The 22,499-nt window shown below is 37.0% G+C and overlaps 1 protein-coding gene across 1 annotated transcript in view; it reads right to left on the reverse strand.

The window, feature by feature from the left end:
• Nucleotides 1-3,046: 3,046 nt before the first annotated feature.
• Nucleotides 3,047-22,499, reverse strand: part of LOC130831595 (orofacial cleft 1 candidate gene 1 protein-like) — a gene marked incomplete at its 5' end in the record, with an annotated part of 175,328 nt that continues 155,875 nt past the window's right edge. The window contains 3 exons of the mRNA XM_057699860.1: nt 3,047-3,106; nt 8,856-9,108; nt 11,112-11,333. Coding sequence (XP_057555843.1) covers nt 9,039-9,108; nt 11,112-11,333 — 292 coding nt within the window. The remainder of the gene's footprint in view (nt 3,107-8,855; nt 9,109-11,111; nt 11,334-22,499) is intronic.

Consider the following 22,499-nt stretch of genomic DNA (forward strand, 5'->3'; position numbering starts at 1 on the left):
TATAAACAAGACTGTGCCTAAACAACAAGGATCCCCTGATGATTACGCGACTTTGCTACCTCTCTGAGAGGGACCAAAGGGCCCCATCAGAGAATGAGTGAGTTCACCTCCCATTTCGTAGAAAATAATAATGGCTATCAAGTGTGCTTGCATTTGCAATTGTCCTTATCTCCTTCCCTATCACATTAAGAGATAAGATTTTTTTCCCTAATTCCAAGAGTTGTCATCACTTGTCATCACATCACCTTGGGTCTTCAGAGACCTTGCTCAATCAATCATCCTCTCTTGCTTAGACATCTTCCATATTTCTCCTTTTCTTTAGAATTTTCATATATGCATATTAATATATTCAAACCACACCCATATTAGAAACAACTCTTTTCTAAAAAAATGTTTTTCCAACCATTTTCCATTTACATCATGGCTTTGTGAAAAAGATCGGTGGTAAGTCTTGATTCCATGTCCTTCACTCAGCCAGCTGCAATCTAGCCTCTAGCCTACAAAGCAATGAAACTCCAGGCTTCCCCCGCACAAATCCGTAGTCTGTATTGTTTTCTCTAAGCCCTATACTCATCTGTCTAAATATTTATGATATATTTTCCCTTGTCAATATCAAAGATATCTCAAGGTCAATCTGAGGAGAAATCTAACTCATTATCTATGTCCTCTAAAGGTTTACTCTGTGTTCTATCTCTAGGAATGCTACAGGCATTCCCAACAGCCCAGCTCCAAAACTTAAGGTTCTACTAACTGTCATCCTTTCCTTCACCTTCAACTTCCAACAAGCCCAAGAGTTTTGTGTTTCAATCATTTCTTAAATATGGTACAAATATGTGTCACTCTCTTTAGTTAAGGCTCTTGACACTTTTGCCTAAACTATTAAAATGGCTTTCTAACTAGATGTTCCTGCTTTCAGCCTGGTCACTATTAAATCCATCTTCTTCTCGACGAGCAGAGTGGTCTTCTTAAAACCAAAGTTATTTAAAATCTTTCAATATTTTCACTTTATCATTAGAACAAATTCAAACTCCAGAACACAGTATTCAAGACTTTTTTCATCTGGTCCTTGACTACATTTCTAATTTCAACTCAGCCAACAGCCATCACCCTATGTCCTATACTCCAGCCATATAAAAATACTATTGATTTGCCAAATATATCATATTTTCTCATAATGATGTGTTTTTATATCTCTTTCCTTTGCCTGCAAACATGCTTGTTTTTCTTCTAGGTAAATTATATTAAAACTTCAAAAATTATTCAAGCGTTATATTTCAACTGAAGTGTTTGGATACTATCTACCCTATCTACCGCCAAACCTGGGTTGGTTCCTTTCCTCTATGTTCCCAGAGACTCCTGTGTTGACCTCTTTCTAGCACTTTTTTTTTAATTATGTAGAATATGTAACATGAAATCCACCCTCTTAACAATTTTTAAGTGCACAGTACAGTATTGTTAATGACAGACACAATTTTGTACAGTAGATCTTTAGAACTTAATCATATTGCATAACTGAAACATTATATCTGTTGAATAGCAACTTCCTATTTCTCCCTTTCCTCAGCCCTTGACAACCATCATTTTACTATCTGCTTCTGTGACTTTGCTTTTTTGGATACCTCATTTAAGTGGAATCATGCAGTATTTGTCCTTCAATGACTAGCTTATTTCACTTAGCATAATATCCTCAGGATTCATCTATGTTGTCACATCATTCAGGATTCCCTTCTTCTTTAAGGCTGAATAATATTTCATTATAAGTATATACCACATTTTCCCCCATTCATCTGCTGATGGACATTTAGGTTGTTTCCACAGATTGGCTATTGTGAATAGTGCTGCAATGAACATGGGAGTGCTGATATCTGTTTGAGATCCTGATTTTAATTTTTTGAATAAATCTCTAGAATTGGAATTGTTGGATTATATTATAAAGCTACAATAATCAAAAGAGCATGATACTGGCATAAATACAGACATATAGAGCAAAACAACAGACTAGAGAGCCCAGAAATAAATCTAAATAAATCTAGAAAGTCAACTAATCTTTAACAAGGGTAGCAAGAGTACATAATGGAAAAGAATGGTCTCTTCAACAACCAGTATTGGGAAAACTGGATATCCACATGCAAAAAAATAACATTGGACCCTTATATTAAACCATCCACAAAAATCAACTCAGAACAAATTAAAGACAAATATAAGGCTGGAAACTGTAAAATTTCTACATAAAAAAAAAACATAGGGGAAAGCTTCATGACATCGGTTTCAGCAATAGTCTCGTGGATATAAAAATGGCTTTTAAAAAGCACAGGCAACAAAAGTAAAATAGGACAAGTGGGACTGTTTCAAAATAAAAAGCTTCTGCACAGCAAAGGAAATCTTCCACAGAGTGAGAAGAGTGAGAAGTCTTCCTGGCACTTTTTATACTGCCTTATATTTGTTGCTTTTCTTATTTTTCTTCACTCACATACTTTGCTTGCTAAGTTAATGACCTGTCAAGCCAAATTCTATGATATGCAGGGTCAAAGTTGTATGGTGATTCTTCTAGTGGTGATTCTGGCAAGGGTCGGGAGAGAGGGAAGAAAGTGGGTTGGAGGAATGAGGAACAGAGAAGTTTAGACAAGCTTTCCAGGAAATTTCCCAGGATGTCATCATGTGTCAAAGTATTACTCCTTGTTTCCTGGTGGTCCTTGGTTTGAATAAACAAATATAATGATTTACCACAAAATTAGTTCTCCCTATAATGGGGAAAACATTTCCCCAAAAGTCAAATAGTTTCTTGGCTGGTCTTCAGGACAGTGGACACACAAGAAAGAGATTTCCATCTTAGACGTGAAGATGTGGTTCTAACTTCTCTTCTTTAACCATGTTCTCCAGCCTAACCAAATAACAAGAAGACTGGACGCTGAACATGAAAGAACAGAAGCATCAAAACCCCTTACCTGAGACAATACAAATATAAACTCAAAGACGAAATGATGAACAGGAGGATGTAAAGTAGCACTGTGAGCATCACACCAAGGTTTCCTGATTGCATGGTTCTCTCAAACATCCAGCACAGCTTTGCTGCATCAGCTATAGGAGTCTCCCCGTTATGTGTAAGCTGCTGACAAAAGAAGATACAAATTTTAAAAAAAGTGTGAAAACACTGATCATCAAGTTAGATTGATTTAAATACACAAAGACCATCTGATAGTATAATTTGTTTCTAAATTAAATTTTCAAGGTACTGAAGATGACCAGATCTTCAGCTGCAGGAAGGAAAAGAAAAAGACTGGGTTTCCAGGGTTGGTTTACCAGGATTTTCTCATTTTCCCTATAAGCATTTAGATGTGTACATGCAATTCATAAAGTAAAATCCATGTTTTATTTATGAATTTAATGAGCACACGATATGAAGAAATTAAATATGATGGTGAAAAGAGTCTTTTCTTTCTGAAGCAGATTTGAACGGAATTTAATTTGTGCTATGCATGAAATAGATGGCTTATTTTAGAAACTTATAAAAAAGTTATCAGGCTACTTAATGTGAGCTTGAAAACCAAAGTTTATATTAGGTCAATTTAATAATGTCTTTATTTTAGACAGGTACAAACATATTCTATATTGGGTTAGAAATAAATACAAGGCAATGCGTTCTTTAAACGCAAACATAAAAAGCTATGTACCTAAGATGTTGTCATATGACATCTTCAACCTTTGAGTTTTATAAAACATGAATGTTCTTTAATTATGACTTTCATGATCTCAAGTATAAGTCATGTGCCATATAAATGTACAGAAGGTATTTTTTTCCCCAATGTGAGAGAGAAAGAATTTCTCTACTTTTTAAACTGACAATTATATAAATAGAGCTTAGTAGGGCACGTTTAAAACTAATCCCTAGTACACATACATAGATGAAACCAAGCCTAGAGAGGTTAATTTGTATTTTCCCTACATCAAAATATCCGTTAGTGATTGGGCAGTGACAGATTCAGATGTTCTGACTCTCAACTCCTGCCTCTTCCACCACCACACGAAAACCTTTATTTTTATGTTCTGTACTTGTTAAACGGTTTACGGTGCAAAATGTGAGTCTGTTGCTAGGACTTGAAGCAGCAGATCTGTAAGGGTTGCCATGTATTTCTTCTACTCCATATCTTACCTTCAGCTGCTTTTTTTTCTTTATAAATTTATTTATTTATTTATTTTATTGGCTGTGTTGGGTCTTCGTTGCTGCACACGGGCTTTCTCTAGTTGCTACGAGCAAGGGCTACTCTTCATTGTGGTGCACAGACTCCTCATTGTAGTGACTTCTCCTGTTGTGGAGCATGGGCCCTAGGGGCATGGGCTTCAATAGTTGTGGCACATGGGCTCAATAGTTGTGGCTCACAGGCTCTAGAGCACAGGCTCAATAGTTGTGGAGCACAGGCTTAATTGTTCCGTGGCATGTGAAATCTTCCCAGGGCAGGGCTTGAACCCATGTCCCCTGCATTGGCAGGCAGATTCTTTACCACTGTGCCACCTAGGAAGTCCGTCAGCTACTTTTTTAAAAATAAAGACATAGACACGGGATTCACTGATGAAACACACACAAAAAATGATATATGTTTGATGCCAAAAACATAATCTAATCAATAGTTGCTAATCATTCATCTGACCTAGATGTATGGTGTCGAATGCCTACCAAGCATCATTAGGCTCTGAAGATAAAAGAATGAATAAAATTACACAAAAGCCCTACCTTCTTGGAACTTACATTTAAGTGGCGGTAGGGGTGGAAAGCAAATGGTAGTATGCATATAAGCAAGATGAAGTAACATACATGGTATATTAGAGAATGATATTTTGAAGAAAACTAGAAAGCAGGAAAAACGTATAGGAGCAATGGGCTGTGTTGGTGAACATTTCAATCAGACAAGGTATTGCTGAAAAGCAAATACCTGAAGGATACAAGGGGATGAGCCATCTGCCTCCCAAATGGCATTGATCACACACCGAATATTCTGGTTCCCCAACTAGATTGTAAGCTCCTGCTTGGACCACTGGGGCAGTGGTTGTTACATCTCGTATCATTCACAAAGCATGAGCATCATCACTTCATTATAATCCTCATGCTTGTTTGTTTTGTATGTATGGTGCCTTAGATTTTCCAATTTATTTCCAGATGGTTTCAAATTTGACTCTCTCAATGACACTGTGAAATGAGTAAGGTAGGTGTTACTATTTATGTATGCTCCTATTGTTTTGTAATTCATTAAGGAAATTGAAGTCTGGAGAGGTTGAGTGACATCCAATGCCATATCACTGACAAAAGGCAGAGCTGGGACCAGAATCCAGTTCCCCCACCCCCAAGCTTCTGTTCTTTCTATTATTCCAGTCACTTCTAATGGATGTTCAAGACTTATTTGCTGAGTGAAAATTCTTGCCTTCTCCCTTTGTTTGATCTTTGTCCTTATGGGTTATTCTTTCTCTCTCGGTCTCTACTGAAGGCAGGAATGATGCTGTATTTGTGCTATATCTTTTAAAATCCTGTGCAGAGAGTACATACACACTGAGCAATTAAAATATTCAATAGCAAATCTTTCCTCTACCTTTTATTTAGATCGGGGCTCAGTCAGAGAATGAATGTATGAATTTGATGGAATTATTGACCGTAGTATCATGGATGGGGGTCAGGGAATGCATTGCCAACCTCTGAGCCAGTAAACAGACACGCAAACTGTTCTTAGTAGCATCAGCAGCCAGTCAATGCTTCAGACTCAAATCATTCCACCTGCTGTACGTCCTTTCAGATTTCCATGAAAAAAATGAATTCAAGACAAAAATTATTAGTGAAATTAGGTAGCATCTCTCCTGGCTGGCCAACTGTGATCAAACACAGATGATTTTGAGCTTTACCTGCTAGCAGGAAGTGCTGAAAGAATTGGAGGTATGAACTCAGGCAACCTGAATCTCACGAGCGACACTGAATCTGTGATAGCCGTGATGCCATGTGGTGCAGTAGTTCTCCAATTTTAATAAGCATGAAAATCATCTAGAAGTCTTGTTAAAACTCAAAGATCCTTCAGAGGCTGGCCCTATTCCCAGAGTTTTTGTCTCAATAGTGAGTGAGGCACAGGACTTGAGATTTTGCATTTTCTTTAAGTTCCCAGAAAGAGATGCCATTGGTCCAGGAATCTAATTTTGAGAACCATTGCTTTAGAGCAGTTCTTCTCAGACTTGAGGGTGCTGTTCGTCACTGTAGAGCAGGTTAAAATGCATCTTTTTATTCAGTTGTTGAGAGTATCCAAGTATGGACTCCAGTGCTGCTGATCTGTGGATCACATGCAGCTTTAGAGTTTTTTAAAAGACAGCAAAAGTGGATGTCATCAGCAATGAAACATGATGGATTCTAACTGGAGATCAATAATTGTGCAGTTCGGGAACGAGCCTTCAAGCTTTTCTTTCCAAGTGGAGAAAGATATGGGTGTTACACTCATCTATTAGAATGCAAGTCAGCTTCCATCAGGTTACAGACCTCCAAACTGGTTCTGAGATGGCCCTGCTAGAGGCTACTTTCCTGTAGATGACATCATAGGCCCCACAGTAAATTAAGACAGCTCATTTAGTCAGCTGCCTTTGATACAGTGGACTATTCAGCTAATAAACTTTCTAGGGGGCCTGACTGGAATAAGGAAAGCCATTCCAGGAGGGCTGCAGACTTTTCTTATGAGGAGATCTCGGAAGATCATAAAGGACAGCTGCTTGTCCTCCCCAGATGGCTTCCCATGTGCTGTTGCAATAGGACCAGAATGGCACCCCGCCTTCTCAACAGGCACATGGAACTGTGAGATGCCATAGGCTATGGTCCTACCAGAATGCAGACAGCATCCCTCTCTACATCTCCTGCTCAACAAACCTTGACAGCACAATCTCTTCCTTGCTAACCTGGAGTCTGCAAGAAATAGGAATGTGGATGAAATCCAGTTGACTCCAGCTCATCCACTCAGAATCAGAATGAGACTAATTAGAAGAATGAAAGAACTTAGGATGGAGTAGAAAACACAACCACTTCTGACTGACGAGGCTCCCTCTTCTGACGTGTTGTCAAGGTAATCCACGGAACTGAGCACTCAAGGGTGCTCGCAGGCTAGAGAGGCTCAAGGCTGAAAACCAGCCTTCCAAGCACTGACAAACTTACCTCAGCCCATGGTTCGACCTCCAATTCCTAGCAGGGAGACTAGAAACTAGGTGCATTGGTAGGCTTGATGTGCACTGCTTTTAGTTCATTTTAATAATATTTAATGATCTATGTGGTCACAGAGTCAACTGTCATATTTGTTTACAGGTTCTAAGCAGAGGTCATTCCACTTAGAAATAAAAAGTCAGAATTCTCACACAAGATCTAAAAAGCCATTTGTGGACTCAGAACATTAAGGACCCCAATCTTGCTGAGAGCAGCCCAGGAACCTTGAGCAAGTAAAAGCCAGCCTAGCAAACAGCCAGGGGAAGGGAGAGGCTTTCTCAGTAGAGCATCTAGCACCTTGTCACAGTGTGGTCTGGTCCACGGAACCAGCATCCCTGGCCTCATCTAGGAGTCTGTTAAAATGTAGTATCTCAGATTCCACCTGCTGAATCAGAATTTGTATTTTAATAAGATCCCCAGGTTACTTGCAAGCACATTAAAGTTGGAGACACACTCCCGTAACGTAGCCCAGCCTGAGAGATAGAAATAAAAGAGCAATAAGCTCTTTACAGTTAACAAGCAGAGTCCACCAAAAATTCCATCCGTGGGACTTCCCTGGTGGTGCAGTGGTTAAGAATCCGCCTGCCAATGCAGGAGACATGAGTTTGATCCCTCATCTAGGAAGATTCCCACATGCCACAGAGCAACTAAGCCGGTGCACCCCAAACTACTGAGCCTGTGCTCTAGAGTTTGTGAGCCACAACTACTGGGCCCACATGCCTAGAGCCCGTGCTCCACAACAAGAGAGGCCACCGCAATGAGAAGCCCACGCACTACTTGCCACAACTAGAGAAAGCCTGCACGCAGCAACAAAGACCCAACGCAGCCAATAAATAAATAAATAAATTTATTAAAAAAAAATTCCATCCCTATGATCTGCTAGGCACAGTGAATATAATTTAAACACATATATACCAGTTGGAAACCTTTCTTCTTAAAGGGAGAAATATACAAGTTAAGGAATATTGTCACATAAATTAAGATAATTTTATAAATGAATATTTGATTTAGAATCATTATTAGCATTTTTATACATAGTCATATGTTAGTAAATCATTCTTAATTATGAAATCCTAAAAGTATATATTTCAGAGTGAAAATGCACTGTTTTGTCATTTTATAAACATCAAAAATGTCAAAATAAATGCCTATAGAGTAATTTTTAAAAATTATTTATTACTTAGAAATGTTTAAAAAACTCCTTCTTTTCATGTATATTTACTATGGAAAAATATTACATCAAAAGGAAATAAATAACCTAACTAATTAAGAGAACTACTGTATGATTACTTTTTTATAAAGTTTGGCTGTGAAAATCCTTCATATTAAAAAAAGTCACCAAAAATGTTACAAAAGAACGTTTCTTTGTAATAATTTTGGAAAATGTACCAATTAGTTTGGTTTTGATCTCTCAACATTATTTCCTGCTTATTTTGCAAGTGTTTAGCATATCTAAAATTACACTTAAAATGATTACATTAGACACCCACAATTTTTTATTATGAGAAAAAGTGAATAACTTCAACTTCAGATGAACACTGACTTGTACATGATTATTGAAACGTCCCATGTCAGCTGATTTGTGCACTAATGCTACATTCTATGTCAAGGACTCATATCCCGATTATTTTACTTGACTTACCCCCAGGATAGTATCCACAATAAACACTGCCAGTGGGTCCAGAACTGTCCATAGTCCCATGGTGATGATTAACTTTGACAGGACATCAGGGCAGAAGGCAAACAGCAGCTGACAGCCCCATCTGATCAGAACCAAGGGAAGTACCACTGTGTTCAGCATTAAGGGACCCACTGCAACCACAAGCTACTCTTCTCCGATGTGAAGGGAAGAGGTTGGATAGCAGAGCTCAACAGTGAGGGGGGAAAAATGGAATCTGGGGGAAAACAAAGCAACCACACATGTGCAAAGGAGAAGACTTCTATACAATGCTACCTGTAGAAAACACTTTACAGAACAATGTGCGTTCTTTTTTTTTAATACAGAAAACATGACCCTTAATAGTACCCCCAAATTAAGTGTTAGAAGTCTTCATCTTTTCCTTAGAACCTCCTCAACAACTCAATTTCAAGCAAAAGGCAAATTCTACCTTGTTCATTGTTCTTGTAAATTTCATATGGAATCCTAGAAAGGATATCATTTTTATCCACTGAGCAGAGCATTCTTTAGACTAAGAACTGCCCAGCAGGTCACACATACTAATAGGCTATTTGAAATGCAAAGTATATCAGTGGACTTAGTAATGACTCAACCTCTAACAGAAATCAGAAATACAAATAAATCTCGTAATTCTCCAAAATGTTGGCATAGCTGAATGATTTTGCTTATGATTCTCTAGCTAGACCCCCTAAATATAACAACAATGATGCCGCTGACAGCAAAAACATCTAAAGGGACAACTTGACACAACCTAGGACCTAAGGCTTGAATCCCAAGGTGAGCCCAGTAATTTAAGCAGTCTTCACCCAAGCTTTGGCACCCTCTTTCCATGCAAAATGAGCCTTTGTTGACTCTAATTTTTCCCTCCCCTGTGTTGCAGCCTCATAAAGCTATTTTGTAGTTAATCCTGCTTGTGCATCTGTGCTTATCAGCTCTCTACTAAAAAGAGTTCCTCATTTTATCCATTCCTTGACCTTTGCTCTGAAGGAAGTTGTTATGCTTTGTTCTTAGGCTATTGTGAATATCAAATAAAATAAGGTGTGTACATTTCTTAGCAGAGGACCTAACACAGAATAAAAGCAGAAAAAATGCTCACTGTTGCTGTAGCAATTGTCACGTCTCATAACTACGACGTGACATGGAGCTAATGTATGATTCGAGCCTGCAGAACTAGGCAAAGGTCAACAAAATATCCTAATATATTAGGTCCACTGTTGCTTAAGAAATTGAATAAACTGAGCTACCAAGATTTTTTTTTGCAATCTCATTTCATTAATGACCAATAAAGATAGAACTTCTTTTTCTATTGAAGAGAATGAATAGCAAAAAGCAACTAGCCTGAGCATATAATATTTATCCTTTCTGCTTTAGAAATTCTCACACTAAAGGAAGGAGGAAAAAAGAAGGGAAGAAAGGAGTGTAATAACTATATAAAATTCTCCCATGAAGATACAGTTGTTTAGTATATTTAAAGTTGCATATTCTATAATATATTCAGATATTTGTGATTTGCTTCCAAAAGATGACCAAAAACTGTATATGTGTATGTATAACACACATATTCTTTTTCAAAATGTCTTAAAATAGTCTGCAATCTTCTTAATTGAAAATATACATACAACTTTACTTTCACGTGTACCATCTACATTTGAGAAAATGAATTTTACTTGTATTGATATCTATCTGTTTGTCTATCTATAGTGTCCCTGGAATCATGTTTATGGAGAGATAACCCTTAAAGCGTCATCTTTTTCCAGAGGATAATGGCCCAGAAAGCTGCCTGGGCTTGAGTTTGGTAATTGTTTAAATTCAATCATTTTGTAGAGGAAGCAATCTTTGCTTCTCTGAGTATAGGTGATAAATCACACTTATATTACTTCTAAAATACCTTCAGCCTAAGTCACTCTGATAAAATCAAAATAGGATAAAATATTGTTGCTAAATGCCTTTGTGGATTCTGCTCAGATATTATAACATATTTGAATCTGCTAAATTTTAAATTAATACTGATGTACCTGTTACGTATTTGTATACACAGGCCCCAAATGAGAATATAACTGTAGCAGACATTCCTGCTCTTAGATAAAGACATTTTTGTCTTTTCAAATCATACCTGCATTTTAGATCTTATGGTAAATGGATGGGAGAGGAGTTTTGTACTTTCCTTTGGCCTCTCAAAATGAAAATGCATTCCTTTGACTTGCAGGGGAAAGCACTCACTTTGTAACAGGAGTTGAAAGGGCCTGGAGGAAAAGCCACTGGCTCAGGTAATGCAGGTAGAGCCTCAGGAACCAGAGAGAAGCCGTCAGCAAGATAATGTACCAGAAACCCTGGCTTTGCCATTGAGCGAACTGAAGTTCTGAAAACACTGACGCCAGCACGAAGTAGAGATGCTTGAAGAATTCTCCACATCCAGTACCATCAGCAACTGAAGAACAGCAATGAGAAAAGAAATAATAGAGAAATTCTGGGCTTACATACAACCAAAAGTAAGATATTTTGAGAATAATAATTAAGACATAGTGAGGGATTTCCCTGGTGGTGCAGTGATTAAGAACCTACCTGCCAATGCAGGGGACACGGGTTCAAGCCCTGGTCTGAGAAGATCCCACAAGCCATGGAGCAACTAAGCCCATGAACCACAACTACTGAGCCTGTACTATAGAGCCCGTGAGCCAGAACTGCTGAGCCCTTGTGCCACAACTACTGAAGCCTGCATGCCTACAGCCCATGCTCTGCACCAAAAGAAACTACCACAATGAGAAACCCAAAAACCACAACGAAGAGTAGACCCCCGCTTGCCACAACTAGAGAAAGCCGGTGTGCAGCAACAAAGACACAACCAGCCAATAAATAAATAAAGAAAGGCATAGTGAAAGTAAAATTGAATGAAATTACTTCTGAGCTCCATGAGACAAACTACTGATGTTCCTTTTTGCTGTAATAGATTATTAAAGAGGAACATAAAAATACATGCATATGGAAATGCAGATCAAAACCACAAGGAGATATCTCCTCATACCTATTAAAATGGTTACTATCTAAAAAAAATTAAAAAACAGAAAATAAGAAGCGTTGATGAGGAGGTGGAAAAATTGTGGGTTTTTTGGTTTTGTTTTGTTTTGTTTTTACTTAAGCAAATAGCATTTTATCTCACATTAGGTGAAGTCTGGCAGAAGATTTCTTTTTTTTTTTCTTTAGATCTTTGTTGGAGTACAATTGCTCTACACTGTTCTGTCAGTTTCCACTATACAACAAAGTGAATCATCTGTATTTATATATCTATCCCTATATCCCCTCCCTCTTGAGCCTCCCTCCCTCCCTCCCTACCCCACCCCTCTAGGTCACCACCAAGCATTAAGTTGATCTCCCTGTGCTATGCAGCAGCTTCCCACTAGCCATCTATTTTACATTTGGTAGTGTATATATGTCAGTGTTACTCTCTCACTTCGTCCCAGCTTTCCCCTCCCCGCCACTTACTCAAGTCCATCCTCTACGTCTGCATCTTTATTCTTGCCCTGCCAGTGAAAAATTGGAATCCTTATGCACTGATGGGAATTGGTGGGGATGTAAAATGATATAATTGTTATGGAAAGCAGTGTGGCAGGTCCTTAAAAAATTAAAAAATACAACTACCGTATGATCCAGCAATACTCCTTCTGGGTGATTTATCCAAAAGAATTCAAAGCAGGATCCCAAACAGATATTTGTTCACCTATGTTTATAGCAGCATTACTCACAATAAGTAAAAGGTGGAAAAAGCCTAACTGTCCGTCAAGTAGAATATTATTAGCCTTAAAAAGGAAGGAAATTCTGCCACATGCTACAACATGGATGAATCTTGAGGACATTATGCTAAATGATGTCAGCCAGTCATAAAAAGACAAATACCATATGGTTTCACTTACAGGAGGTACACAGAGGAGTTAAATTCAGACACAGAAAGTAGAATGGTAGTTGCCAGGACCTAGGAGAAGGGGAAATGAGGAGCTATTTAACAGTACAGTTTCAGTTTTGCAAGATTAAAAAGTTATGGAGTTGGGTTAAACCACAATGTGAATACACTTAACACAACTGAACTGTACACTTAAAATGGTTAAGATGATAATTTTTTTAAAAACAAATAAAGTTTAAAAAGATGGTAAATTTTATGTTTTGTGTGTTACAATTACATTTTTAAAAGAAATACGGAAATAAATTATTATAAATAATAAACTTATTTTTTTAATCTTTAAAATCTATACCATAGTCCTGCTTCTCACCCACTCATGATGATTCTGCTTTATTAAGATTAGATTTAATTATTGGCATATAATTTGTTCAAAGTTAACTATTTCACTTTGAAAATTGAAAAGAGTGATTAACACACCAGTAAGCACATATGAATGAGAACTCGAAACTTAAGAACTCTTGTATTCTTTAACACAATACGGACATTTTCTGTTGAAACTAAACATGAAAGAGTTACACACAATTATTCTGATTCAGCTCTGGTTTCCTCGCTCTGTTTTGGGTTGATGGCAAAAGACATTTTCAAAGTTTCTATAATTATCTTTTGCAAATAAACAAGGAAGGTTAGGTGTTGGAGAGGAAAGAGTCATCACTGTTCATGGGTACTGTGTTTCTTTGGGAGGCGATGTTCTAAAGTTGACTGCAGTGATGGTTGCACTAGTGTGAATATCCTAAAAACCTTAAATTGTACATTTTGAATAGGTGAGTGGTATGGTATATGAAGAATATCTCAATAAAGCTGTTCAGAGAAAAAAGGTAAAATAAAATAAACTGAAATGAAATAAAATAAAATAACAGTTTGCAGGAAGAAAGATGAAGAGGCTATCTGAAAATAACTGTAGGGACAGAACTCATTCCCCATCCATTCCCATGACTAATTGCAGTGAGTATTCAGCAGAGTTACCATAGCTTAGTGACTGAAGTACAAGCTCTAGAGTCTGATTGTCTGAGTATGCAATTCCTTTCTATGCCTTAATTTCCTCATGTGGAAAAGGGAGATGAGAATAGTACCAATATTCCAGGGTCAATGTGATGACTCATTTAACAGATATAAAACACTCTGAACAGTGCTATCCTTGGGCTACTATCACAAAATAATAAATACTAAATAATCTGCTTCTCCTTCGTTTAGTCTTCCTATGTTTAGCAGAGCTACTTTGAAATAGGCTGGCTTTCCATCAAGCCCAAGAAATGTATGAGATCTGTCTAAATGATTATACAGTTCTTTTTATTTTTAAAGAGATTTAAACATGGGCATGCATATATTTGTTACTTAATGAAAACAGTAAATATCATTGGTATATACTATCATTGGTTTAACAAAATGTCAGCTTTATTAAACCAGTAATTGATCTTTATAAGAACTAGGCACCAAGTTCCCGGATTAGCTTGTCTAATTCTATTCTAGAATAATTCAGTAAATTCCTCAACTACAAATAGTCTTGATTATAAACACATTACCAAAGGAGAAGCTGGTACCATAGTGAGTAGCTCAGTGTCTTAGTGACTAACCACAGCAGCTCAAGGAATTATGGGAACATTAACAGAGATGGAATTCATAGACAGATTCCAAAGATTTTATGTACAAAAGCTTGTCTCTCTCTGAAAACCATCAAATATAATGACAATTGTACCACCAAAAGAAGGTAAATAACAGAAACAAGAGCCTTTGGGATGAAAAAAGAAAAATAAAAAACTAACAGTAAGTAAAAGAAAACCCATTATTCCCTTTAAAATTCCAATCCATGACTTTAGCCTTTTGGTCTGCACAGGGCTAATTAGGCACTGAACTTGACCTGACAGTTTATTTTTGTTCTTGTATGTATTTTTCCATGAAGGTGTAGAGCATCATCTAACTGAAAACTATGTGCCGTCTTTGTACTAAGCACACTTTTCAATTACTCAAATGAGGAACAGTTAAACAGGAAGCAGGCTCCCAAGAGGCTTTGGTTTACCAATGGTAAAATTGTCAGGAGACTGACTCTCTTACAGAAGGATTCCAGAATACTCTCCTACGTTTACCATCATGTGAAATGAAACCCAGGATTTTCTACACTGCTAAAGGAAAATATTCTGTGCACGACCTCCTCTTCAGTTAATTATTCTGTCACTGTTTTGCCTCTTCAAAGAGAAGAGAAAATCAAACACAGATTTAGCATTGTGTTGTTTGCAAAAAACTGGAAAATCTCAAATGATGCAAAACAGAAAAGACAGTAGCTTCTTTGACCTTTGGAAATTTCCACTGTTCTTTTCATCTATTGACATAAAATGACTAAACAGTTGAAACATTTATGCACAGAATCCACTACCGAGTCATACTTTTACCCTTAGTTTCACTGATAAAATATTTCCCATCCACATTCAGATACACACTATTTGTTTATGGGATGTTTGATTTAGGATAATTAACACCAAAATTTCAAACTGTGTACCATTTATATCTAATTCAAAAGATTTACTTTTCTTGTACCTAGTCAACACAATTCAGTATTTGTTTCTATTTGTTTGTTTAACAATAGTATCTATAGCATCTGGATTTAAAGAATTAGGAAAACGTTGGCATCAATCATTTAGAGTTTAAAAAACTGGATACTGCAAAGTTAGAAATTAATAAAGGAATCAGTTGGTGATAGATGATGCCAAATAAAAGGATGTATCAAAAAGCTCACTAGCTGAACAAAGCTGGTCAAGTATAGCCTTACAACCAATTCCCGAAATGACAAGAAAATCAAAGTGTGAGTCCTTCTCTCTTAATCATTTTGAACTTGCACCTGCAATCTAAATGTGCACTGATATAGAACTGCATCCACAACATTCTCTCCGTATGTTGCTCTTAAAATAGATTTCATTCAAAAAACAATTCTGCATCCATGTTTCCAAACTGTCTTGAAAGAAAGCGTCTTTTTCATGCTGGTGTACATGCAAGGCACACTATGAAATGCAATGCCATGGTCCAATATGCTCAGCCACATTTCAACTGTCCTTTCCTTCCTCTGTAATCTTTCTTGGTTATGTACAAAGAGTATGACCATCAAAAGGATAATAAATGGCCTCTGCCACTGGGGTGTGTAATACGTATAGCGGGAATTGATTTGTTGGTTATGAAGGCAGCCATGGAGCACACAGATCATTGCAAAATCACATTGAGGCCAGCAGCTACTCCTCCCGTCGTGCAGGCAGCTCCTCTGTTGCTCACAGGGTGAGCTGCCAGAGGGGGAGAAGAATGCTGAGGTCATCCAGTATTCAACTATTAAATGAAACCTATTTCTCTGAACTTCAGCCACATTTCCTATGACACACATATATTCCCCTTCCCTGCCCAGTCCTTATAGAGACCTGAAATCAAACAAGATTTCTATGATCCATCAGTGTAATAATAATCATAAAAAAAGACCAAAATTGCTTTGGAAAAAAAAAAAAAAAAAGCGTGGAATGTATTCTTAAACTCTCTTCTTCAGTGAACAAGAGTCCCTGGGAATTTGTATACGACCAAACCCTGAGATTCGTGAAGTGAAGAGGAATTAGACAAATGAGAGTGAGGGTGTAGGCAGGAAAGCTGGGAGGGCGTTCCAGCACACAGGTCGTTCTCAGAAGAATAAAGTTCTGTTTCTAAAACTGAAGATAGGTTGAATTGGGTGGAGAAAGGCTTCATATCACTAAGTAGTAGTGATAGAGACTGAAGTTGGAGAGGTAGAAGAGGACTTCTTACGGTGGGTCAGCTCATGCCACATTAAGGAGTTTGGTTTCTACTCTGCCACCTTCAATAGCCTAAGAAGTATTTTAAGGTGAGAGGGACAGGGAAGGATACCATGTTTGTAGTTCAGAAACATTGCTCCAGTCGCCAGATGAAAACCTGGGCAGAGGGTCCAGACTCAGGGGGAGAAAGGATTACGAGTTAGATGATGACCTACCTACCCAGTGCTTCTCAATGGGGAGCAGAGCTGCTGTGCTCTTAGAAATATGGGCGTGGCTAACAATATTGTAAATCTACTATACATCAATTTTTAAAAAGTTCAAATTATTTGTTTTAAATGACACAGGTTTTAAGAGACAGAACCAAGACAGAATCTAGATTTTAATCTATTTTTAGTCTGATACCAAAACCTGTGTATTTCCACAACCCATGCTCTCTGAGTATATGGGGGCTGATGGAGCTGGCAGGAAGGAGGTTTACAACTCACATATACTGGGAAGTTACATTGGAAACTCAGTCAAAATGCGAACTGACACTAACATTAATGAGTTAGTGTGGCTGTTTGCTCCACGAAGGCAGAAACTGTCTTTCTTGTTCACTGCAATATCCCCAGGTCCTAGCACCATGCCTTGTGCATAATAGATGCTTAAAAACAAGTGTTTGCTAAATAAATAATGTTTTAAATGACTGGCTTTCCAAATGGTTTAGGTGAAAACTATGATCCAATTCAGTCAGTTAGCCTATACCTTGCATTTACTCATTTCAGTACTCATACAGCCCACGCCATTTGGTGACTAAGAAATGAGAAAACCACCATCAGGAATTTCTAAATGGCAGTTGAGAAAAGTCACATACATGCACAGCAGTATATCATTAAATGATTTGACAGGTAGGAACTCTTTGGGCAAGTTCACTGTGACATCTTGCCGAAAAGAAAATTAGATAAAAAATATGTCAAGATAAAGAAGCACTTATTTGGAAAGAAAAAGCATTAATAAAAAATGAATTATGATAACACTATAACCATGTGCTGATTATTGGATTAATCTACATAAATTATAAATGACACAGTTTTCTTTTTTACCAAAGTTTTAAAAAATGCCCAAATCTGCTATTGCTTTGTCATTGTTACAAGTATTGGGGGGAATACTTCTACAAAAGTATACACATTTACCAAAATGTTTTGGATAAAATTGTTATTCCTCGTTCCAACATGCAGGAAGCTGTATCAAAAGGAAAAAATTCACAGGTTTATTTTGATATTAGCATTTTTCAACTAGGTTCCCCCCCCTAAAATTCTGTCTCCTTGGCCAATTGGGGTATTACACTTTTAATATAACACATTGCACTTTTAACAGGTTTAATTCAATTTACAACAAATGCCTCTAATTAAGTTAAAAGATCTTTGAAAATTGCTAAATCTTAGGGGTAATATTACCACTACTGACACTGAAATAATTGATCATTCCCACTGAGGCACAAACGTACGAATGTTCTAATGAGAAAACAGGGATTGAAGTATGTTGAAGGACTCCAAAGAGACTCCCAAACTCTTAAGGCTGTTATTTCCAATGACAGTCTCTGAATGGGAGTGGGAGGCGTTGGAGGGGGGGCAGGGACAGACAAAACTTATCCTAGAGTAGAAAAAGAAAATGAAATCAAGTTACCTCTTGGAGCAAAAGTGACCAAAGTCTGCTTGCCTCTTTGAAAATAATATATTTTACTTACTACGTGTGTTTCTGTTTCAGGACATCATTTTTTTTTTTACCATTTACAAATAGTATTTTCTTTTTTAAAAACATTTTTATTGAAGTATAGTTGATTTACAATGTTGTGTTAATTTCTGCTGTACAGCAAAGTGACTCAGTTATATATATGTGTGTATATATATATATTCTTTTTTGTATTGTTTTCCATCATGGTTTATCACAGAATATTGAATATAGCTCCCTGTGCCCTACAGTAGGACCTTGTTGTTTATCCATCTTATATATACTAGTTTGCATCTGCTAATCCCAAACTCCTAACCCTTCCCTCTCCGACCCCGAATAGCATTTTCTTTAATATGCTATGGTAACAAATACTGGATATGATATTAGCATACATTTATTTTTCCAAGAGAAATTTTCTTAGAGTGAAGAATAAGTAAATATATTGGTGCTTTATGATAATTAAAATGCACAACAGCTAAGGACAACTAGTGTTCCTGACACCAGGGCAGGAAGCAGAAACATAGTTGTCACAGTTATTATTGAAGCTTTCCTTCTGGCTTTAGGAAGTCACTTACCTCTGTAGCTACTCCGTTAGTAAGAAGACTATTTTCTTTGCCAGTATTTGCCTGGCCTAATTGGTTAAAATGTTTACAAAGCACTTTATCAGTGAAAATACCTAAATACTTTATGCAAAATGGAAGTTTTAACAATATTTGGGACAATAATGCAAAAGCAGCTAGCTTTGAAAGCAATTGCACTAGAGAGCTGCATGATAATACAGAAAAACAGTGTAAGAAAAAATAAATACTTTGGGGCTTAGCCATGAGAATATTATCAGGAGACTTCAGGACCTGTCAGGCTACCTACACCTGCAGGATGAGGGGAGCCAGAGCTGCATACAGGCTGAGAGAAGAGGGTCCAGCTTCAACCCTCAGTCTTCTATTTACTACTTTTGTGATATTTTGTAAAGTATCTAATCTCTGGGCCTCAGATGCTTCCTCTAAAAACATGGGATCATAATGTCTGCCTCTTCAAGTTATGAAGATTAAACAAGAGAACATGTCAGGGTCCTGGGAAGGTTCTTGCCACTTTTAAAGGAAAATTGCTTTATGATACAAAACTAGAAAGTTGCTAAAGACAAAGAAAGTCATTTCAAATCACAAAATTGGCTTCTAACTTTGATTTCACAATTGCCATCAATGGAGAAACATATACTAATGGAAGGAATCGCATTATGATTCTTCTAATGGCATCTACAGGAGACTCAGACATTTAAATCAAAAAGTGAAAGGTACAGCTGTGGATTCTCTTCTTCGCTCCTTTCCTAAAACCACAGTTTGGCTAGTGAGTACTAGATGAACAGGTTTTTTGCAGTAAAAAATCCAGAAATGTAAATGCAATTACTGACAACACCAGATACGCTGAAAATAGAAGAGGGAGAGAGAATATATACCTGCAGCATATAGAAGAGTTTAAACAGGAGGTTGATAAACTATTATCATGCATAAGAGCACTATATAAGACTCTCAGATGTCTTTGTGGGCTGGAGTTTAATTTTGCCGTTTAGCAAAACGTGGGCACATGGCAAATACGTTGTGAGTCACACATCATCTCACCACAATGTAACAGTCTAATTCAGAGACAAATCAAGCTAAAATGAAGATGAAGACAAATTAGGTGAAACTAATGATCAAATGTTGACAAGAAGTTTAAGTGCATCACCCTTGCCATTTTGTTTGGCATCTGGAGCAACGGGTGGGTCTTATTAGTGTTCAAGAAGATTTTGTTCAATTGAATTGAATTGAATTGAATTGAATTGAATTGAATTGAATTGAATTGAATTGAATCGAATTGACAGCACATCGACTGAGCTTTATTTAGCAGAATATACACATAACATATACATATATATTCAATACATATAGGAAAGAAAATACATAGCATAGTTTCAAAAGTATGAATTTTTAAAATTAGGTGGAAGGGAGGGAATACGGGGATATGTGTATAAAAATAGATGATTGAACCTGGTGTAACCCCAAAAAAATTTTAAAAAATTAAAAAAAAAATTAAAAATAAAAAAAAAATAAAATTAGGTGGAACTGGGTTTGAGAATCAACTCTATCACAACATAATCATATGAATCTGAGAAAAGTACTTAATCTTTTTAAATGAGATGATAGCTATAAGATAGCTACTTATCATACCTATTTCAAAAGTGCAAAGGTTGTAGAGCAATCAAAAGGCAGAATGTAATATTTGTCTCATATAAGTGTCAAATTAATATTAGCCAAACATTTATTTTCTCATAATAATAATAGTATTTTCTAAATAGATAATAATGAAAATAATCTAAACTACATTCTCCTTCATTGCGTTCAGAGAAGTGTTCTAGCAGCTAAAGTAAAATTTAAATTCTTCCAATTACATCAAGAGAAGTTTTAGTAATCATTAATCCATATCCTTTTTTCAAAAAACTTCTAAGTAATGGCTTAAAATAGAGGGACATATATTCTCATAATTTAGCACAACAAAACACGTAACATAATATACTAACGCTTTTTCTTTCCAATTTAATTCTGAGTTGTTTTATTTAGCCACCTATTATAAAAAGTAATTTGTGTTGATAGCTCTGAGGAAATTTAGAAATTAAAGGGCTAATTAAATTCTTTCAGAGTAATTTTTGAGTCTCTGTATCAATATATACGTGTGTGTGCACATATTCAAACATCTGCAAGTGGCCAAATACTATTGGACATTTCTGGAAATTGACCTTCCTTGATGCCTACTTTGCCTAACTGTTTCCCCAGGGCAAATAAATCCAGCCTTTAAGCCATATTTCCAAAGGAATCAGAGATCACGCACCTGGTAGACTGAACTAGAACGTCAGAAATCATGACCAAGTTAGGAAAGACAGGTAAAGAGAACCTGACCTATTTGTTGTGAACTTCCTATTTATGGAGAATCTTAAGAAGTTTGTACTATCTTAAGTTAAAACAATAATAAATATCCTCTAAATCATTTAAATAATGGCTCCATTTCTGTAAATAGTTTGGCATCTTGAAAGTTATATTTAAATGGTATTTTTACAAATGCTTTGCCTGCATATTTTTTAAAAAAAGAGTTTTTCAAACATATTACAGAAGCATTACAAAAAGTCCACATCTGTAAAAGAATTCTGGGATATCAACCTGAAGCAAAAATATGATCACAATTTGCAAAGTATGTCATTGATTTAATGCTGTATATATACACACTCTTATAGTTCGAAGAATGTACTATTTTTGTCACTTGGAGCTCTGACCTATAAAAGTGATAATTTCTTAATCTTTGCACTTATTGAAGTACAGATTTTCCAAGCGGACACCTGAGAATGAACAGCAAGGTAAACCCAAGTCACAGAAGTGTTTACTTCTCTCCTGCTAAATAGTTGTCTTCCACTCTGAGGCAGTGCTGTGGGCAGAGGGTTTACCAAGAAGAGACCGTGAGATCTACAGACACCTGTTCTGAAGTAAAGGTAGTAGGATTGAGAAGAAGGACCCTTAAGGAGGTTGTAACTGAGTCCTTGGCTGATGATCTGGAATTGAAGTGACCCTTGAGAATTGTCCCCAAACAAGGCAAGGGGACAGGCCTTTGTGCTTCCACATCAATTCACTGAGTGCCAGTTGCCCTATGGGATGACGTCTGAATGAGGCTATTTCCTGTGGCTAAGGACAGTTGTGAAAAGGACAAATCAGAGCAATGAGATAGAGTGTGACCATTGGGGGGACATGAAGGCCACTCTTTGGAGGTGGCATTTGATGAGACCAGAATGAGATGAAACCAGCTACGGTTCCACGTCAGATAATGACAGTGGGGGAAAGCATTCTAAATGGAGCGAGGGAGTCCCTGGATCCAGGCATCCCCGAGGCCATCGACCAGCTCTCTTCTTTATCTTTGACCACTATCCACTCCTACTGTTCTTTTAATTTGAACAAATGTATATTAAAATGTTGTCGTTTTGACCAAAGAATCCTAATATAAATTCTAATATAAATTCAACATATGCCAGCTTTAAGAGTTGAAGCGAGGGGAGGAGTGGGAGAACCTCTTTTCTGTGAATCAACAAAAAACAGCTAATTGAAATAAATGTAAGATCTGAATGGACCACACGGCAGTGATGAGTCGGCTACTGGGGAGCTCTTCCCAATCCGC

The sequence above is a fragment of the Hippopotamus amphibius genome, chromosome 11 (genome assembly GCF_030028045.1).
Source record: "Hippopotamus amphibius kiboko isolate mHipAmp2 chromosome 11, mHipAmp2.hap2, whole genome shotgun sequence".
Taxonomy (NCBI): Eukaryota; Metazoa; Chordata; class Mammalia; order Artiodactyla; family Hippopotamidae; genus Hippopotamus; species Hippopotamus amphibius.